Source organism: Thamnophis elegans, chromosome 11 (genome assembly GCF_009769535.1).
Source record: "Thamnophis elegans isolate rThaEle1 chromosome 11, rThaEle1.pri, whole genome shotgun sequence".
NCBI lineage: Eukaryota > Metazoa > Chordata > Lepidosauria > Squamata > Colubridae > Thamnophis > Thamnophis elegans.
In genome coordinates, this window is record NC_045551.1 from 30,963,077 (window position 1) to 30,981,697 (window position 18,621).

At 40.6% G+C, this 18,621-nt stretch overlaps 1 protein-coding gene across 1 annotated transcript in view; it reads left to right on the top strand.

The window, feature by feature from the left end:
- Positions 1 to 18,621, top strand: part of CYFIP1 (cytoplasmic FMR1 interacting protein 1) — a 63,192-nt gene that overhangs the window by 39,391 nt on the left and 5,180 nt on the right. The window contains exons 19-28 of the mRNA XM_032226645.1: positions 4,901 to 4,977; positions 5,878 to 5,986; positions 6,749 to 6,868; positions 9,690 to 9,889; positions 11,087 to 11,174; positions 13,706 to 13,849; positions 14,588 to 14,678; positions 15,602 to 15,732; positions 17,541 to 17,613; positions 18,339 to 18,433. Coding sequence (XP_032082536.1) covers positions 4,901 to 4,977; positions 5,878 to 5,986; positions 6,749 to 6,868; positions 9,690 to 9,889; positions 11,087 to 11,174; positions 13,706 to 13,849; positions 14,588 to 14,678; positions 15,602 to 15,732; positions 17,541 to 17,613; positions 18,339 to 18,433 — 1,128 coding nt within the window. The remainder of the gene's footprint in view (positions 1 to 4,900; positions 4,978 to 5,877; positions 5,987 to 6,748; positions 6,869 to 9,689; positions 9,890 to 11,086; positions 11,175 to 13,705; positions 13,850 to 14,587; positions 14,679 to 15,601; positions 15,733 to 17,540; positions 17,614 to 18,338; positions 18,434 to 18,621) is intronic.

Sequence of the window (18,621 nt, forward strand, 5' to 3'; positions counted from 1 at the left end):
CGCATGCGCCCTAGGCCTTTGAGATGGGGCGTTGGTCTCTTCGCGCCGGGAAAGCTGCTGAGTCATCGCCCCTCCCATTTCCCTCACTTCGAGCTTGTTCACCCTGGTGAGAGGATCGCGCTGCCACTGCCTTTGTTGACCACGAGGCTGCAGTTCTTGCACAGTAAACCGGGGCTTTTTTGTATTATTTGAGTCTTTTCACTTCTTAAAGTTACAATGGCCGATCAATCCACCTCAGGGGGTACTGTAGAGTCCTCTACTGAGGCCCAGCATTCTGCCCAAGCGGGGGTTAATTCGAGGCCTGGCAGGGCCGCATCTAGAACCACTAGCCAGAGGCCCAGGGAGGCATCCAGGGCTCCGGATAAAAGCCATAAAAAGAAAGATAAATCAAAGAACGTTTCTAAGGCTTCTGGGAAAGGTAGAGTTTCTCCTTCCACGCTAGTTTCTCAGCATATTTCACCAGCTCCTATTCCACAACCAGCAGGACACCAGGCCTGGTCTCCTGATCGCCAATTACCTGTTATTTCGGAGGCTGGGGTGGGGGGGTTGGGGATCCAACTTCCCCCAGTTGTTACTGAGGCCCAGGCTTCCTCAGCTTACTTGATGCCACGCACTGGGCCCTCCGCCACCTTTACTCGTACTGCTGCAGGCCTCAGACCTATAGAAGGCTATGATCAGGGTTTTTCCCCAGATCTTTACCAGATGATTTCTGCAGCTATTTCCAGGGGGGTGGATGCTGAATTGATCCGTAGAAACCAGCCCCCTGTGACTGCCAGTGCCCCTAGTGGGCCCAGTCTTCAGGTTCCACAGGTGGATCTTCCTGATCTTGCAGCTGGGCCTTCTTCGCCTCTTCCTTCTACTTACAGCGAGGATTCCGCATTAGTGGAGGAAGGAAAGTTGATTGATAGGGAGTTCTCTGATGATGAGGGTTTGATCTTTGATCAGCCTAATTCCTCGAGCTTATTTCGGCCCACGTTATTCAAGTCATTGTTGTATAAAGCTAAGGCCGCTACCCATATGGGAGACATGGCTTCTAAGGATGGTTCTGCAGTAGGCCTTGATACCACTGAGCGTCTTTTCGCTGAGCCGGTCTCACTGCAGGAGGTGATTCCTTCTCCAAAACTCTTTATGGATCTTATTCAAAAACAATGGGATCAACCGACTGCGGTTACCCCACCAAGCAATGGGGACAGGAAACTGTACACTTCCACTCCTGATTTGGAGAGTATTTTGCAGTTCCCTACTGTGGATCCACCAGTAGCGGCTCTGGCCTCCCTGGCTCTCATTCCCTCTGAGATTTCTGAGGGTCTGAAGGCGGAGGATCGCAAGGCCGAGACTGTCATTCGTAAGACTCACCAGGCTGCAGCATGGGCCTTGCGCGCTGCGACAACAGCGTTGTTCTTTAATAGAACTTCAGTCCTTTGGCTCAAGCAATTGCAGGAGAGGCTAGCCCCTGATGAGGTGCGTCTTCACCAAGATGTCACCAAGATTATGACTGCCCTGGAATTCTCGGCGGATGCCACTCTTAATGCAGCCAAGTTCGCTTCCCAAGCTGTAGTCTCCAACGTAGCGTCCAGGCGCCTGTTGTGGCTTCGCCATTGGCAGGCAGATGTTAAGTCTAAATGGCGCTTAGCTTCCACACCCTTCAAGGACGGGGCATTGTTTGGGGCCGTTCTTGATCCCATACTCATTGAGACCAGGGACAAACGCAAGGTTCTCCCTTCCACTGGGGGGGCGCAATAACAGGAGGCAGCAGCCATATGGCAGACGCCAGCCCTTTCAAGGTGGCTACTCGGGATATTCAGCGGCTCCCTTTGTTCCCCACTACCATAGACCGTTCCACCAGACTCAGGATCACGGCCAGGACCGTGCGGGGTCCAGGGATAGGGGGCGCCAACAGCATCAGGCGCAATCCCATAATAGGCGGTCCTTTTGTGGATCTGGTAACCGGTCCTTTCGAAGGTACCAGTGACTCCCAAGGCGAGGTGCCAGTGGGCGACCGCCTACTGGCCTTCGCTCATCAGTGGGCGGAGACCACATCCGACGTCTGGGCCCTTCAGGTGGTGAGATTGGGCCTCACCCTGAAATTTCTCTCCATCCCCCCCGAGGCTATTCATCAGGTGCCCAGTTCCCAATACATCATCTTTTATCCATCAACGCCATAGAACAGGTTCCCAGAGGGCAGGAAGGCCTAGGGTTTTACTCAATATTATTTCTGGTGCCCAAGAACTCAGGAGGATGGCGGGCCATTCTAGATCTGAAAAGACTCAATTGGTACATCAAGTACCAAAGGTTCAAAATGCAGTCCTTAAAGAGCATCTTGGCATCCATCCGCCAGGGCGATTTGATGACATCAGTCGACATCAAGGAAGCGTACCTCCATGTGGCCATTCACCTGGCACATCGCAGGTCTTACAACAGTCATTCACAGCTCAAAGTTCGACTGCCGTCCAAGCCTCTCAGATCCCTTCGGTGGTGGACATCCTCCAAGCTTTTCAAGGGCTGCCCATTCAAGGAGCCAGATCGTATCCAGGTTACGACAGATGCCAGTCTCTTCGGATGGGGCGGCCATGCCTTGAACCGTGTGGCACAAGGCCGTTGATCGAGTCGAGAGCTGAACAACAGCATCAACTGGCTAGAGCTCCGGGCCATCCGTCTGTCCCTGTGGGAGTTCCAGGACATTGTGAGTCACAACCACGTGCTGATCCTAATGGACAATGTGGCCGCCAAAGCGCATGTCAACCGCCAAGGGGGCACGGACTCCAGGGCCCTCATGCTGGAGGCGGAGATGTTGCATCATTGGGCGGAGTCCAGACTGTTGTCGCTCTGGGCGGAGCACATCTCGGGCGACTCCAACGTCCAGGCAGATTGGTTGAGCAGAGCCACAGTGGATCATGCGGAGTGGCAACTCCATCCCGATCTCTTCCAACAGCTCTCTCGCCGGTTCGGCAATCCAGTAGTGGCCTTGTTCGCACAACCTCACAACGCACAGCTGCCTCGCTTTTACTCCAGATATGCGACTCCCGGGGCGGAGAGGGTGGATGCCCTGCGCAGCCCGTGGCCAGCCGGCCTTCTCTACGCCTTCCCGCCGCTGCCAGTGATACCGGCGGTTATACAGAAAATATTGATGGAGCAGACGGAGGTCCTCCTGGTGGCTCCGATGTGGTCCCGACGTCCCTGGTATGCCGACCTGATGCACCTGTCGATCTCACGCCCGTGGAGAATTCCGGACGAACAGATCCAGCTCTACCAGGGGGCTCTCATACATCCGAACCCCCAGTTGTTGCAGTTAGCCGTGTGGCACGTGAGCAGGCTCTGCTGACCGAGCTTCATTACTCCAACGAGGTCATCGCCACAATTCAAGCGGCCCGTCGCCCCTCCACCACTCGGATTTACGAGGCTACCTGGTAGGCTTTCTGCAGATGGTGCCGCCGGACTGGGGCAGATCCCCTCCAGGATTCGGTGCCCCGAGTTTTGGATTTTCTGCAATCAGGTCTCAACAAAGGTTTGGCTCCCAACACGCTTCGCAGGCAGGTCACGGCCCTTGCCACGGTGATTGGGGGCGGTCAGGGACGTTCCTTGTCTCAACATTCGCAAGTCAAGGCTTTCCTGAAGGGGGCGGCCAACATCCGACCTCCGACCATGCACCGCTACCCTACATGGGATTTGACCTTAGTGCTCAGGGCGCTTATGGACTCTCCATTCGAACCTATTACTTCCATCAGTTTTCGACTATTGACTCTTAAGACCGTGTTCTTGGTAGCTATTACATCAGCTAGGCGGGTTTCCGAACTGGAGGCCTTGTCAGTTCGGGCGGACCTCTGTATTTTCCACCCCAACAGAGTCGTTCTCCGTTTGGACCCTGCCTTTCTACCGAAAGTCAACACGTTATTTCACAGGGCTCAGGAACTCGGCCTCCCGGACTTTTGCCCCAATCCTTCTCATCCACAGGAGCGCCAATGGCATCACCTGGATGTGCGCAGAGTTCTTCGTCGCTATGGCGTCCTTCAGGCGATCGGAAGTGCTTTTTGTGTCCTTTCAGCCATCGTCAATGGGGCAGGAGGTTTCTTCCCATACAATAGGTCGCTGGTTGAAGGCGTGCATTGCTCTTGCTTATGACAGTCAATCTCGGCAGGTACCCAGGCGCATCACTCCTCATTCTACCAGGAGTGCAGCTACCACGGGGGCCTGGGTCACACAAGCTTCAGTGGAAGAAATCTGCAGGGCGGCAACCTGGTCTACGCCTTCACCGTTCATCCGACACTACAAAGTTGACGTGTATGCCTCGGCTAAGGCCTCTTTTGGGTGGCGTGTACTGCAACAGGTACTCCCCCCTGCGGGGGACCCTGGCCAGCCTAGCTCCCGCCCTGGATCTTAATTGCTTTGGCATGTCCCATGCTTGGATTCCCCAAGCAGCACACAGGAGAACGACCGTTGACTTACCTGAATGGTCCTTCTATGTGTGCTGCGAGGGGAATCCAAACCCGCCCGCAGCTTCGGCTGGCCAGGGTTATTGTGACTCTTCACCTGATTGACTTCTGATCTATGACTTGACTATGACTGTTTGTGACTAGTTGTAACTTGTTTTTGTTGCCATGTTTGTATACCTGTTGGGCTACGGCCTCTATTGTTATTGTTATACATCATTAAATGGCTGACTTCGTACAAAACTGACCCTACCAGTCAGAGGAAGCGTGGTCACCAATTTGCATAACTCAGTCTCTAGGCTAATGGACAAAGTTAACCCATGCTTGGATTCCCCTCGCAGCACACATAGAAAGACCGTTCAGGTAAGTCAACGGTCGATTGCTGGGGAAGGTACCTTTTCATCCTCCATTTTAAAATTGCTCAAAAGAAAACGCATTTGAATAAAGTGTCTAATCTTTCATATTTTCTTTAGGTCAACTTATGTTTTGATCAGTTTGTCTACAAGTTGGCAGATCAGATATTTGCATATTACAAGGTTATGGCAGGAAGGTATGTGACTCCATTAAAGTTTGGGGCTAGCCTGGGCCTTCAGTTACTGCCTTCCCAGTGTCTGAATTAGCATGACAAATGGTAAATAATGTTGAAAGTTGTAGTTCAACAATATCCTGGGTGGTAAATTTATTTACATTGCCATACATTGGATGTATGCCATACATTGAAAGATTTGCTAGTGGACAATCATTTAAATATGAGTCACCAATGCGATGCAGTTGCCAAAAAATCCAATGCATTTCTAGGCTTCATTAGAGGGATAGAATCAAGATCATGTGAAGTGTTAGTGCCACTTTACAATGCCTTGATAAGACCACACTTAGAATATTGCACCCAGTTTTGGTTACCACTATGTAAAAGAAATGTTAAGATTCTAGAAAGAGTACAGAGAAGAGCAACAAAGATGATCCGGAGACCAGAGGTATCTAAAATACAGGAAGAACAATTGCAGCAATTGGGTATGTTTAATTTAATTTTTTAAAAAAGGACTAAAGGTAACATGATAGCAGCTTTCCAATATCTAAGGGGCTGCCACAATGGGGTCAACTTATTCTCCAAAGCACCTGAAGGTTGAATAAGAAGCAAACGGATGGAAACTTATGAAAGGGAGAACCAACCTAGAAACAAGGAGAAGTTTCCTGACAATTAGAACAATTAATCTGTGGAACGGCTTGCCTTCAGAAACTGGATGCTCTATCACTGGAGATTTTTAAGAAGAGATTGAACAACCATTTATCTGAAATAATGTAAGGTCTCCTGCTTGAGCAGTAGATCGGATCTTCATAGTCCCTTCCAACTCTGTTATTCTCTTACTGTGTTATTTAAAATACTGACATAATGATATTAAAAGATAACCTCTATTATAGAGTGTTATTTAATAATCTCACTTTTGTGCAGCCTTCTTCTGGATAAACGATTAAGATCAGAATGTAAGAATCAGGGTGCAACAATTCCATTGCTAACATCTAATCGATATGAAACATTGCTAAAACAGAGACATGTCCAGGTTGGTATACTATTCTTTCATTGCATTTTTTGATTACAACTTCCATCATGCCCAAGAAACCTCACCAATGCTTGTCTGAAGTTTCCTTTTTTGTTTTATTTCAAAATGATTCATATTAAAAAAAATATTTAGTAGCCCAATCTCCTTAATCCTGTATATGAGGTGGGAATGGGCTCTTGTATCTTAGAGGCTGAAAGCATGTTTGAGAACAGCAGTTCTATTTGCATCTCTTTGTCCAAAGATGATTAGGTGAAGTCAATCTTTGGCTAAAACCCCTTCCAGTTCAGGCTCAGCTAACTTAGGGTTAAGGAAGGTAAATCTGGTCATAGTATGAAAGTGAACCAGATTTGGACATCAGTGTGGGCCTATACATGTCACTATTTAGTTGATAATGTGAATAATTAATATTTCTATAAGTTAGTATATCCTGTGAATAACATAATTTGGGTATATCGTACTTGCCAGTTATTTTGCTACATTTCACCCATCAAAGATTACTTGGATAGGTGTCTATTTTTAATATATGGTTGCTGGTACAAGTAAAAAGTATAAATGTAGTTGAGCATGTAGAATTAATTCATTTACGTGACATTTCCACCTTCAGGAATGTACTGTGATCTGGAAAAATGTATTTGGCTTGTTGCATAACATTTCTGCAAACCAAACGTACCTTAATGCATGTGGGGCTCAGGACATTTGTTCTTACAGATATGGAATAATTACATTAAAACTTCATTTAATATTTTTGTCTGTTTTCTTCAGCTTCTTGGTCGGTCAATTGATCTGAATCGCTTGATCACGCAGAGAATTTCAGCAGCTGTGTACAAATCAATGGAACTGGCAATTGGGCGTTTTGAAAGTGAAGATTTGACCTCCATTGTAGTAAGTGCTGAAATGCATTAGGATTTAATGTCTCACTGGGTCTGGAGTTAACAGAAAATGTCAAATTTGACAAGGTTCCTTCAGCCAGTTGTTATTAATAACAAAGTTAATGCAAGAGTGTAATATGATCAATGCAAAGAAATACAGGTGCTCCTTGACTTACAATCACTTATTCAGTGACCAAGGTACAATAACACTGAATAAGTGACATATGACCATTTTTTATAAAACTATTACAGCATCACCAAGGTCACCCGATCAAAACTTGGATGTTTTTGGCAACTGGCATGTATTTATGATGGTTGCAGTGTCCCAGGGACATGTGATTACCTTTTGCTCTGAAAGGCAGTGTCGGTGGGGAAGCGAGTAACACTTAACCACCGTGTTACTGATTTAACAACTGTACTGATTCATTTAATAATTGTGGCAAGAAAGGTCATAAAGTGGAACAAAACTCACTTAAATACTGTTTTGTTTAGCAACAGAAATGTTAACTGGGCTCAATTGTGGTCATAAATTGAGGACTACCTGCAATTTATTTCTGTCCTGTACCATCTGATTTCTGGATTTTACTTGATTAGAAACATTTGGCTCAGAAGGAATTAAAAAACTTTCCCTGCCAAGAATCTGACCAATCACCAGCAAAATGACAATAAGAAAAAAAATGAGGAGTGACCAGATAGGGTTACTTGTACTCATCCATGAATTGTTATTCTTTTTGGATATTCTTCTGTCATCATTGTTCAAGGATAGGGCTTATCTGTACTTTCTTCTCTTACTATTTTGATTCTCTTACTATTTTGTGAGGGTAAGAATAGTAACATTATCCTCAGCCCACTGCAGATTGCCAGAAAAGTGATCTCCATCTCTTGTATGTATTGTTCTCCCCTTTGACCAGCATAAGCAGGAAAGCATCCACCTGCTGTGCACAATACCATCTTCCATAAATGCCTCTGTTGCAGTTGAGTGGAGTATGCTATGATAGGCACACACATCCTCCAATCACTGTTCTGTGCCTTCAATAACTATTTCATGCTGGGCTGGTGAGCTGAGGGTCCATTTTAAATGAACCATTGCATGAAAGCCATGAAAGCTGCCTCAACCAAGAAACAGCCACATGGCCATTTTGCCAGTGGGAATGGCAAAAGCTGAAAGTTATACAATTGCCCAGTGTTTCATCATTGCCTCTTTGTCCTTTTAGAAATTGCTAGCATTGAAATGATAACATTTCTTTATTGTGGTAAAGTAATACCACAATAATAAATAATAACCATAATAAATAATATGGTTCGGTGGCAATCCTTTGGGCTGGATGAGCTGTTTGCTCTCTCCCTGGCACCTGGGGCCCACATCCTTTTTCCATAAATGGCGTATCGGGGTAATCAAGGTAGGCCCGAAACATTGAAAGTATAAATGCCACACGTATAATTATGGGTAATATATCAATCAGTCACATCTTTATTAAGATCAAAGGCCAGCATGAGAGTGGTAGGTAATATATAAATAGATATTACATAGATATTAATTAGGAATATGCCTCATTAATACAGAGGACAGTTCGATCAAACAGAGTGAGCAGAGAGTAATTCTGGGTATAGGAACTAAAAGAGCAATTCACATTTGCCTTCTCAAAGATGCTAAGAAGAAGACACAAGCCAATTTCTCATCAAAGTGAAGGATTTTGATTGAAATCTAGAAAGGGGCTCTTTTCCAGACACATTCAGCATCAATGTCAAGCAGAGATAAAGCTGCATTGCAAATTGCCTTTTATCTCTATAACAGTAGTTGGTGACTACCTCCAATTGCAGCAATTTATTTCAGATGTCTATGTAAGGATTGCAGTTGGTGGCCTGTTAATTTTAGGGTTCTTTCAACTATATATTCTGGTTTAAATTATGGAGTCTAAGATGTTTCCCCACCCATTAATCTGTATAAATAAAATAGATCTCATGTATTCTCCTTGTGTAATGCTGTTGGAAATACTGTATTTTTGTGTGAAGTGACTGGAAATCATGGAAAAAAGAAAAAATAAATTTCTGATTTATGATTTTGATGATTAGAAAAGATAGACTCTAGAAAGGGAATTATTTGGTACCCTTAAAGAGATAGGCTAAAATATATGCTGTTAAGAAGACCTTTCTTGCCACAATTGTCAAGTGAATCAATGGCTTCTCCATTGACGGTGCTTGTCAGAGGATTACAAAAGGGGATCACCTGACCCAGGGACACTGCAGCCATCATAAATATGAGTTAGTAGCCAAGAATCTGAATTTTGATCACATGACCATGGGGATGCTGCAATAGTTGCATGTGTGAAAAATGGTCATGTCACTTTTTTTCAATGCTGTTGTAACTGAGTGGTCACTAAATGAACTGTTGTAAGTCAGGACTAGCTATAAAGGCTGCAAACATCTCAACAATACGTGCAGTGGAGAAGAACATGTGCAATAGTTTCCATCTGACCATCTCTGCAAGGACCTAAATAGTTCATGAAAAGAATCTTTCAATATCTTCCAGTGCAACTGAGGGAAAGGCATTGAAACATGTCATCCTATAGGCTTTTCAGTGTTTAGGAACTTCCAGTTAGATAGGAAACCAACGTATCATATATTTAAAATTGTTACAACAAAAATGATTTGAGACTCTGGCTCTTTGTCCATTATATACATTTGAAATAAGTAGGCAAGAAATAATTCCAACATAGATCAACATTTTTCTAATGTGCACAGTCACTAAAAAAATTTAATGATTTAGATCTTTTAGAAGATTCTGATTTTTTTTCTCTCCTTATGACTTTTATCTGTCCATGAAAAATTATCAGGAGTTGGATGGATTAGTAGAAATAAACAAGATGACACACAAGCTCCTGAGCAGATATATGACTTTGGACAGCTTTGATGCTATGTTCAGAGAAGCCAATCATAATGTATCTGCTCCCTATGGAAGAATCACTCTTCACGTCTTTTGGGAACTCAACTATGATTTTCTTCCCAATTATTGCTACAATGGGTCAACCAACAGGTTAGTGCAACAATTAAATATTTTTTTTAATACTGTACTTAATTTATGATCCTGGTACAAAAGTTTGCTCTGATAGCTACATGTAGCCAACTTAACTAAGGTTTTAAGTGTATGAGTCTTGATATCAGCGCTTTCTGTCGACAGGGATTTCTAGTTTTAAAAAAAATATTTGAAATCCTTTTCAAGAAAGAGGTTCAGCAGTTGGCTTGAGGCATAAATATTGGGAAATGACCTATAAAATACTAGCAGCTTCCTAGTTTTTTACAGCTCCTTTCCCAGTAGTTACTAAATATTTCTATGTGTTCTCTTGTGTGCATTTTTATATATGTGCTTGTGCTGTTAAAATTGTTTGTACTATGTGGAGCATGATATTCGATTGTAGCTTTTATACAATAGCCTCACTATTCATGAATGCAGAGGGCGCAAATATGAATGTAGCTTTTGATCTCATTTAATTAGAACAAACTTTGTAAAAGAAAGGCTTTAGAACAATTGGGTAGATTCATAGAATTAAGGTTAAAAAAGAAATAAAAGGCAGCAGTTCTGCCATTGCTTGCTTTTCTATTGCGTGACACATTAACTCCACCGTCATATTTCTCATAATTCACATAATAATACAGAATTGATTTTTTTTTTTTAAAGGAATAGGATCTGGTGTGGTGTAGTGGTTAAAATGTTGGACTGGCACAAGGTCTGGTGTAGTGTTTAAGGGGTTGGACATGTCAGTCTATTCCCAGCCACAGAAGCTCACAGGACTAGTCTCTGCTTCTCTCTCAATTCAACATACCTCACTAAATTGTTGTCTCGAAAAATAGAAGAATGTTAAGAGTGACACCTTGAGCTCCCAATTTAAAATAAAAGCAGGATATAAATCTAACATGCTTTCATGACTAAGGTGGAACTTACATAATTATAAATTGCATTGCTGTGATGGAATATAATCTGGGTTGCAAGCAGGGAGGGAGTGCAATCTAGATGATCAAGAGACAACTCAGTTCAGAGAGCTTATGTGGAAAAAAAGGATGAAGACAACCCTCCCTAATAATTCCCAGAGTATATTTCTATGGGGTTAGTAGCATGTTTTTAGTTTGGCAAGATTCTGTCCATTAGTGAGAAAAATAAAGAAAACTACTTGAAAGAATCACAGGTCTGTCTTGGTTTTTGGAGCCTGACAGTTGCCTTGTTTGGTTTACATAGGTTTGTTCGAACAATACTACCATTTTCTCAGGAATTCCAGAGAGACAAGCAGCCCAATGCACAGCCTCAATATCTACATGGATCGAAGGTTAATATTTTTCTTTATTTGTTTTCATGTAGCAGGTGTTTCATAATTTTCATTCTGTAGCACTATGTACCGTGTTTCCTCAAAAATAAGACAGGGTCTTATTTTCTTTTGACTCCCAAAATAAGCACTTGGCCTTATTTTCAGGGAGGTCTTATTATTTTTGAGGTGCAGCAGGGGGCAAGCGTGGTCACCTCATGGCTGCTGCTGTGTTACATTATTTTCAGAGAGGGCTTATTTTGGGGGGAGGACTTATGTTAGCGCATGTGCTCAAAATCCCAATTGAGCTTATTATCCAGGGAGGTCTTATTTTGGGGGAAACAGGATATTATATCTAATTTTGCAGTCTCTACTTTTTTCAGTGGGGTCCATTTTAAGAATAGTTGCACTCTATAACTTGTGGGGTGTAATTGTTTATTTGTTTCTGAAAGACAGATGTACAGGCAGTTGTCGACCATTCAAAGTTGATTATCAGACGACTCCATCGGCAGATAAAATAATCCACTTTTGTCCTAGCGGTTTTGTGTCTACATAAGGGAGCTTGAGAATGCTATGCTCCAAAGAAAGTTCATCCTTAGTTCTAGAAAATAAGATCATAATAGAGGTAGCCCTCTTAGAAGGTATCTCATTTGGTCTAAGGTTTTGTCAGTGAAGCAAAGGGATTATCCAAACTGTTAAACATATTTTATTATATCACCCATTTTATGTTAGCACATTCTCAGAGTAAAACTGATCCTTGACTGAACTAAAAGTACTGATTGCTGAACGATGTAGGCCCCCCTGCAGACATACTACATTTGTTTATAATGTACAAGCAGGTGGGACTTACTTAATGCTGTAATGAGGAAAAAAGCACAATGAAGGTTTGATATAATACAAGGAGCATAATTTATGGATTTGACTTCTTAAAATTCTCTGCAGTTTATAATGTCTTTGTCTTTAATACAGATTTTTTTTTTTTGCTCCAAATTGAAATGCAACAAAATCAGAATCCTTTACTGTATACGGTATAATTAAATCACTTATTTAATCTGAGTATTCAAGAAAGCAATGCAGATGTACAAATATACAAATGTATTTTTCACGGGATTTTCCCCTTAAATTATTAATATTGGCAAATGCTTACAAGTAGTAAAATTCCATAAACTATGCTCAGAGTAAAAATCCTGAGATTGTCATAAAATATTCAAATAAGAATGATAGTTTGCAAATGAGCAAGTAGGTTTCTTCATGATTCATAGATGCTGCTACATGCTTTTTGCACAATACATTTCCCATTCTTTGACCTTTTGTTTACAGAGGTTTCTTGTGATGAGGGTTGTGTTATCTTGTACTTACATCCATTCAAGAACAGCCTGTTCTGCTCCCTAAGGAAACTTATCTTTCTTCTTATTTGCTAATGCAAAGGCATTCTGAACCACTCTTGCCAGACTCTGCTTGCTTCATTGGTGATTCAAGTGAATAATTCTCAATTCTTTAGTGACTACTACTTAGTCGCCCTGAGTCTCTTGGGAATAGGGCGGCATACAAACCTAATAAAATGAAAATGAAATGAATGAATGAACCATTGGACTGAGGGGGAGAGAAATATCACATTAGAAAGAGCATTTGGGCTTTATTATTCTTAAGTTTGTTTCACAGTGCTATTAATTATCTGTATCTTGTTATATTTCTTGTGGCAAAACAGTCTTTGTAACATTTGGCTGATATTAACACGTAAAAGATTTTCCTATACATTACTGATGCATTAAATGGCAAATTCATATTCTAACTTGTTTTATCTCTAAAATTTTACAATATAAAGTAGTAGAAATCATGTGCCAAGGCAATTCATTGTAATAATTGCAAGGGGTTTTTTTAGAAAAAGAGAAGGGTAGTGGATTACTGTAATGTGCTCTACTTGCTTCTTGAAGACCACCTCAAAGTTACAATTGGTCCAGAATAGTGTGGGACACATAGTGCAGAGTACCTTGGAGTTTGCCCATATCACACTGCTGTTGTATAAGCTGCATTGGCTTCCAGTTTCTTTCTGAGTGCAATTTAGGATCTAGTTACCACCTTTAAACCCTGTATGGCAGTGGTGGGATATGACCAGTACCCCTCAGTACGGCCCGCTCTCCTTACCGCTATTTGAGCTGATCAGGGCATTTGCACACGGAACTTACGGTGCCTGCGCAAGGCTCAGCCGAGCAGCTGGACGTCACGAGTGTTAGGTACCCATGTGTGTGCTGCATTTGTGCTGCATGGTGGGCACCCAGCCTGGTTTCACCATACCAGTTGCAACGGGATCCAGAACCCACCACTGCTGTATGGTATTGGTTCAGATTATCTGCAGGACTAATTGCATTTAATTAATTACAAAATTCATTCTTTTTGTTCCTTTAACTGAAAGTATCATATATTTCAAACATCATTTTACTTTTTAAAATTAAATGTAATTTGATTCCCTGAAAGTATTCTTTCATATATTTTGTAATGAAAGGAGATATACTTTCTAACTTGATTTGAATGACTTGCGTTGTTCTCCTCTCTAGGCTTTGAATCTGGCATACTCCAGCATTTATAGCAACTATAGGGACTTTGTAGGCCCCCCTCATTTCAAAGTGATTTGCAGACTACTGGGATATCAAGGGATTGCTGTGGTGATGGAAGAATTACTGAAAGTTGTCAAGAGTCTGGTATGTGGATTATTTTTATTTCAGTAAAATAGAAAAAGCTACCCTTTCTTCAAGTTCATTTAATCACTCAGGTTTTTAATTTTATGTTCCTCACATATTTTGGATCACAATTCATACTGCTCCAGCTATTAAAGGAGTATCTCTGGGAATGCCAGTGACTATAAATGAGTGAGATGGTATGAAAATAGGAATTATAATTGTGTGTGAAAATCATTCTTAATTATATGATTCTTAGAAGCATAAACATTATTCTGTTTCCCTTGAAATATAAAATTTCATACTGTAGTATGGATGAAAGAAGAAAGTCACAGGAAGTTTTAGTTTATTAATTAAAATATTTGACATCTTTTTCCATTTCATTTTGGGACTTCAGCTTGTCCCACTGTTTTCTAGGGGATATCATCAAAGTATGCTTAGTCATATCTGGCTAATTTGCCTAAATTTACATCTTGTATTAGCAGTAAACAATACAATTAATGTTTTCACTCAATTGTTACTTTTTTTAAAATACATAAATGTACCTATAGAAATGAAATGTGTTTTTTGTACAACTATTGTACTTGTATGTCTTATCATAAGTGTGTTCACTTTGAAGCAGTGTTCACATGGCAATGTTCATATTTTTATGTAAATGAACCCTGCTTAAAATAGTAGTACAATTAAAACATTGCTTGTTTCTTACGAACCCCAGTTCAATTTATGCTCATTTAGCAATATTGTTTATATTTGCTTTCTCAGTTACAAGGCACAATTCTTCAGTATGTAAAGACCTTAATGGAAGTAATGCCCAAAATCTGTAGGTTGCCTAGACATGAGTATGGCTCCCCAGGTAAGTTCAATTTTGATGAATGTTTGTTTCTTCTTTTTATTGGGTTATTTAATAAACAATTATATAGTGTTTAAAAAGATTAATATTGCTATATTTTACTTTTCAGTTTGTCATAGATTGGAGTAATACATTTTCAGGTTTCCTCCAATATATTTTGTAGGCATCAGGAGTTCCATAATTGACCTTCATTGATTATGGATACAACAATAATCTCAAGATTTAGAGGAGTGTCCAGCATTGGCAATTTTAAGAATTCCCCAGCCAGCCATGACATTTTTACCTATATGTATGGGGGGGTGGGGGGGACGACCAACAGTTCAAGAAGGGATCAATCCTGGTATCCTGAAATATTCTAAGTGAAAAGAGATTGTATTGATAGCATTTAGGCCTATGGAATATAATATCACAACTATGGCTTCCTTATCTGGATACATGTATTCCTTGATTTATGACTACAACTGAGCCCAAAATTTACGTTGCTAAGCACGACTCTTGTTAAGTGAGTTTTGCCCCATTTTATGATCCTTCTTGCCATAGTTGTTAAGTGAATTTGGTTTCCCTGTTGCTTGTCAGAAGATCGCAAAAAGTTGTCACATGACCCTGGGACCTTGCAACCGTCATAAATATGAGCAGTTGCCAAGCATCCGAATTTTTATCATGTGACCATGGGGCTGCTGCAATGGTTGTGTGAAAAATAGTTATAAGTTAGTTTTTTCAGTACTGTTGTAACTTTGAATGGTCACTGAATGAATCATTTAAATCAAGGACTACCTGTAATGAATATAGAGGAAAAAATACTAATTTTCGGTGAATAGCATACTGTGGTGCTGACTTATGTGACCTTTTATTCGCTCCCCCCCCCTCTCTCTGTTCTGTGTGTCTCTCTCTCTCATTCTCTTTTCTCCTATTACCACATTCTTCAGGAATTCTGGAATTCTTTCATCATCAGCTCAAGGATATTGTTGAGTATGCTGAACTGAAAACTGTGTGTTTCCAAAATCTGAGAGAAGTGGGAAATGCTATTCTCTTCTGTCTCCTCATTGAGCAGAGCCTGGTAGGTGTGGAAAAGCAGTGTCAATAACAGATTACAGTACAATGAAGCCAAAAGAGCATACAGTATGTACTATTAGGCCATCATGCAAAGGCATCAATTACATATTTGTGCCCCAAGTACATAAGACTGTTTGCATATCGACATTGTCATACATGTTTCAGCATTTGCCCCCTGCTGCAGAAGCCAACGAGTGCTATTGTTTCCCTGTATGCTTCATACATTAAAGATTAAATCAACCATCAATTAAGAGCCTTAACTTTCAAACACTTTTTAACTATTTATAAAAATAACATTGTGAAGAAGAAATTCTAGCATTTTTCATAATAATTCAAATTTAAAATTTGCACAAATTATTTTGGGTCTTTTTCCCTTCAAAGGAGAAGTCCTATTTCTTTTATGCCCTCTGCTGTCTGGTTTAGAAAAAGAACTTTGAAAAATAAAAATCTGTCTTTAGAGAAATTACAGAGAAGCTCTTGAAACACCATCAGTGTTGAAGATACATGAGTAATGAAAAATCAGAATGGTTCTTCTTGCACCTAAGTGCTCGTAAAATATTTTCTAATTTTAAAAATATTATATATACTTGAGCTACTCCATAGAGAAGCTGTCCTTCAATAGTAATTTTTCCTAGCATTTCAGCAATTCTGTATATCATCTAAGGCTGGGGTGTCAAACTTGCAGTGTCATGGTGAAATCACATGATGTATCGGGATTCCCCCCCCCCTTGCTAAATGGCAGGGGCTGAGACGGCACGTGACGCATCTGGCCCACGGGCCACGAGTTTGACCACCCTGATCTAAGGTATCTACGTGGGTGGCTAAAGAAGTTAAGATGGCAGTAGTGACTATGTTATTGACAGTTTGCCCCTTTTTATTTACATTGACACATGCATGTATAAAAAGATGGGGCTTTGCATGGTGGTGACTGTATATTTTTATTTGAAAGTTCTGCCAAGCTAACTGGAATAATCATTGGAAAGAAAAACCTGTGCTGTAAATTCTCACAGCATAATCTGTATATCTCCTTCATTCATTCCGCATATTGAAAGTATATTCTGAAAACAGCCGTTTGCTCCCTTATGAAGGTAGCCTTCCTGAATTTTGGTCTGTTGGAATATAAAACAGCCTCCTGGCACAGATAGTTTCATCAGTGTTAAGCGTCTAAATGAACAGTTATCAAATTCAATACATTTTGAAGATCCTTTAAAAAAAAAAAGAGAGCCCTGTCATTACTTTCCTGGATTTTCAGCTCTATTATGAAAACTATCCTAGGAGAGATAGTGAATTTTAGAATAATGTTGAAAACAAAAACTTAATTCTATGTCCAGTTGACATCTTTCCATCTGCTGCTTGAACAATGGAAATTAACAATTTGTGTTATGCTTTTTGATAAACTCTGCTATGTGGATTGTTTTACTTATAAAATAAAATTTTATTCTGCCCATGAAACTACTTTGCTATTCTGATTGCAACTGTTAGACAGAGGCAAAACTACCAAAAGATCATTATATCTTGCAAGTTTAAAAAATGTAATACTTGCTACCCTGGTGTTGATCAATACATTCCTGCTGGTTGTTTGAGTGGGATTAGTCATGTTCCTCAGCAGTATTTCTCTTTTCATTTTCCTCGTTTATGGAACTGTTCCTATACATGGGGGCACAGGCCAGTTTCCATCAGGAAATCATGGAAAAAGTGTTCTTTTTTGGATATTGCTACTTCAGTTCAAAATCAGACAACAACCACAGTGTTGCAGTCAGAGATTCCCAATCACAGCTCTCTAGTGTTATATCTTTATTCTCTTTGTTGCAGTCATTGGAGGAAGTTTGTGATCTATTGCATGCAGCACCATTCCAGAATATTTTACCAAGAATTCATGTCAAGGGTATGCTTTTTCCTATGGCTTTCCAACCGAAATATTCATGCCAAATTATGCTGTCATTGTGGGACTGCAAAATCAAGACAAAAAGCTAATGAAACACAGCACACATTTGTATCAGAATTAAATAAAGCTTTGTTATTAGTGGTGCATATCTATTGTGCAGAGAATAGATTAAGCATCTTAAATGGCTGGAAAAACTTAGTGTGATTAATGAAGTAAAGGAACTTTCTGCACTTTATATTTTTACCTCATTTAAGTTTTGTTTTGAGCACTTTCTCCCCCTTTTTATTCTGGTATCGTTTACATATCCTGCTAGTTTACAAAATGAAATTTCATAGGTCTTTCTTCTTGCTTAGTAGATGGTTAAGAAAATGTGTCATCTTCATCAGATATTTGCCACAGAACATTTCCTTTCACAAGATGTATAAGCCATGTGTATTTTAAAAATTAGGATGTTTTTCTGCGTATATAAAAAAAGCATGTGGCAGCAAATATATGTTTAAACTTCACAGCTCCATTTTAGGAATGAAATAAAAAGCTCTGAAGTTTAGTATTTATTTTGTATTCTTGAATATAAAAAATGTGGTGGTGGAATAAATCAAACAAAACATTAAGCTGAAACAGGCTTTATTAGCCTCCTTCAGACTCTGAATGCAAAAAGTTGGGCTAAAAGAACAGTACAATGAATAAATGAAAAATAAGTCACATTATTCTCTGTCTGTTTCCAGAGGGGGAAAGACTTGATGCTAAAATGAAGAGACTAGAATCAAAATATGCTCCACTCCACCTTGTTCCATTGATTGAAAGACTGGGAACACCTCAGGTAGTCCTTACGTTTTTTACAGAACTGCCATTTTACCTACTTGCTTACCACCATATAGAGGATAGAGCTTTTTGGCATCCTATGTTGGTTGAATTAGTAATTAATTTCTAAATAATGAGATTTTATTTTATTGGATTCCTAATTCAAATTTTAAAGAGTTATGTGCCATACAACACTATCAGCTAGCC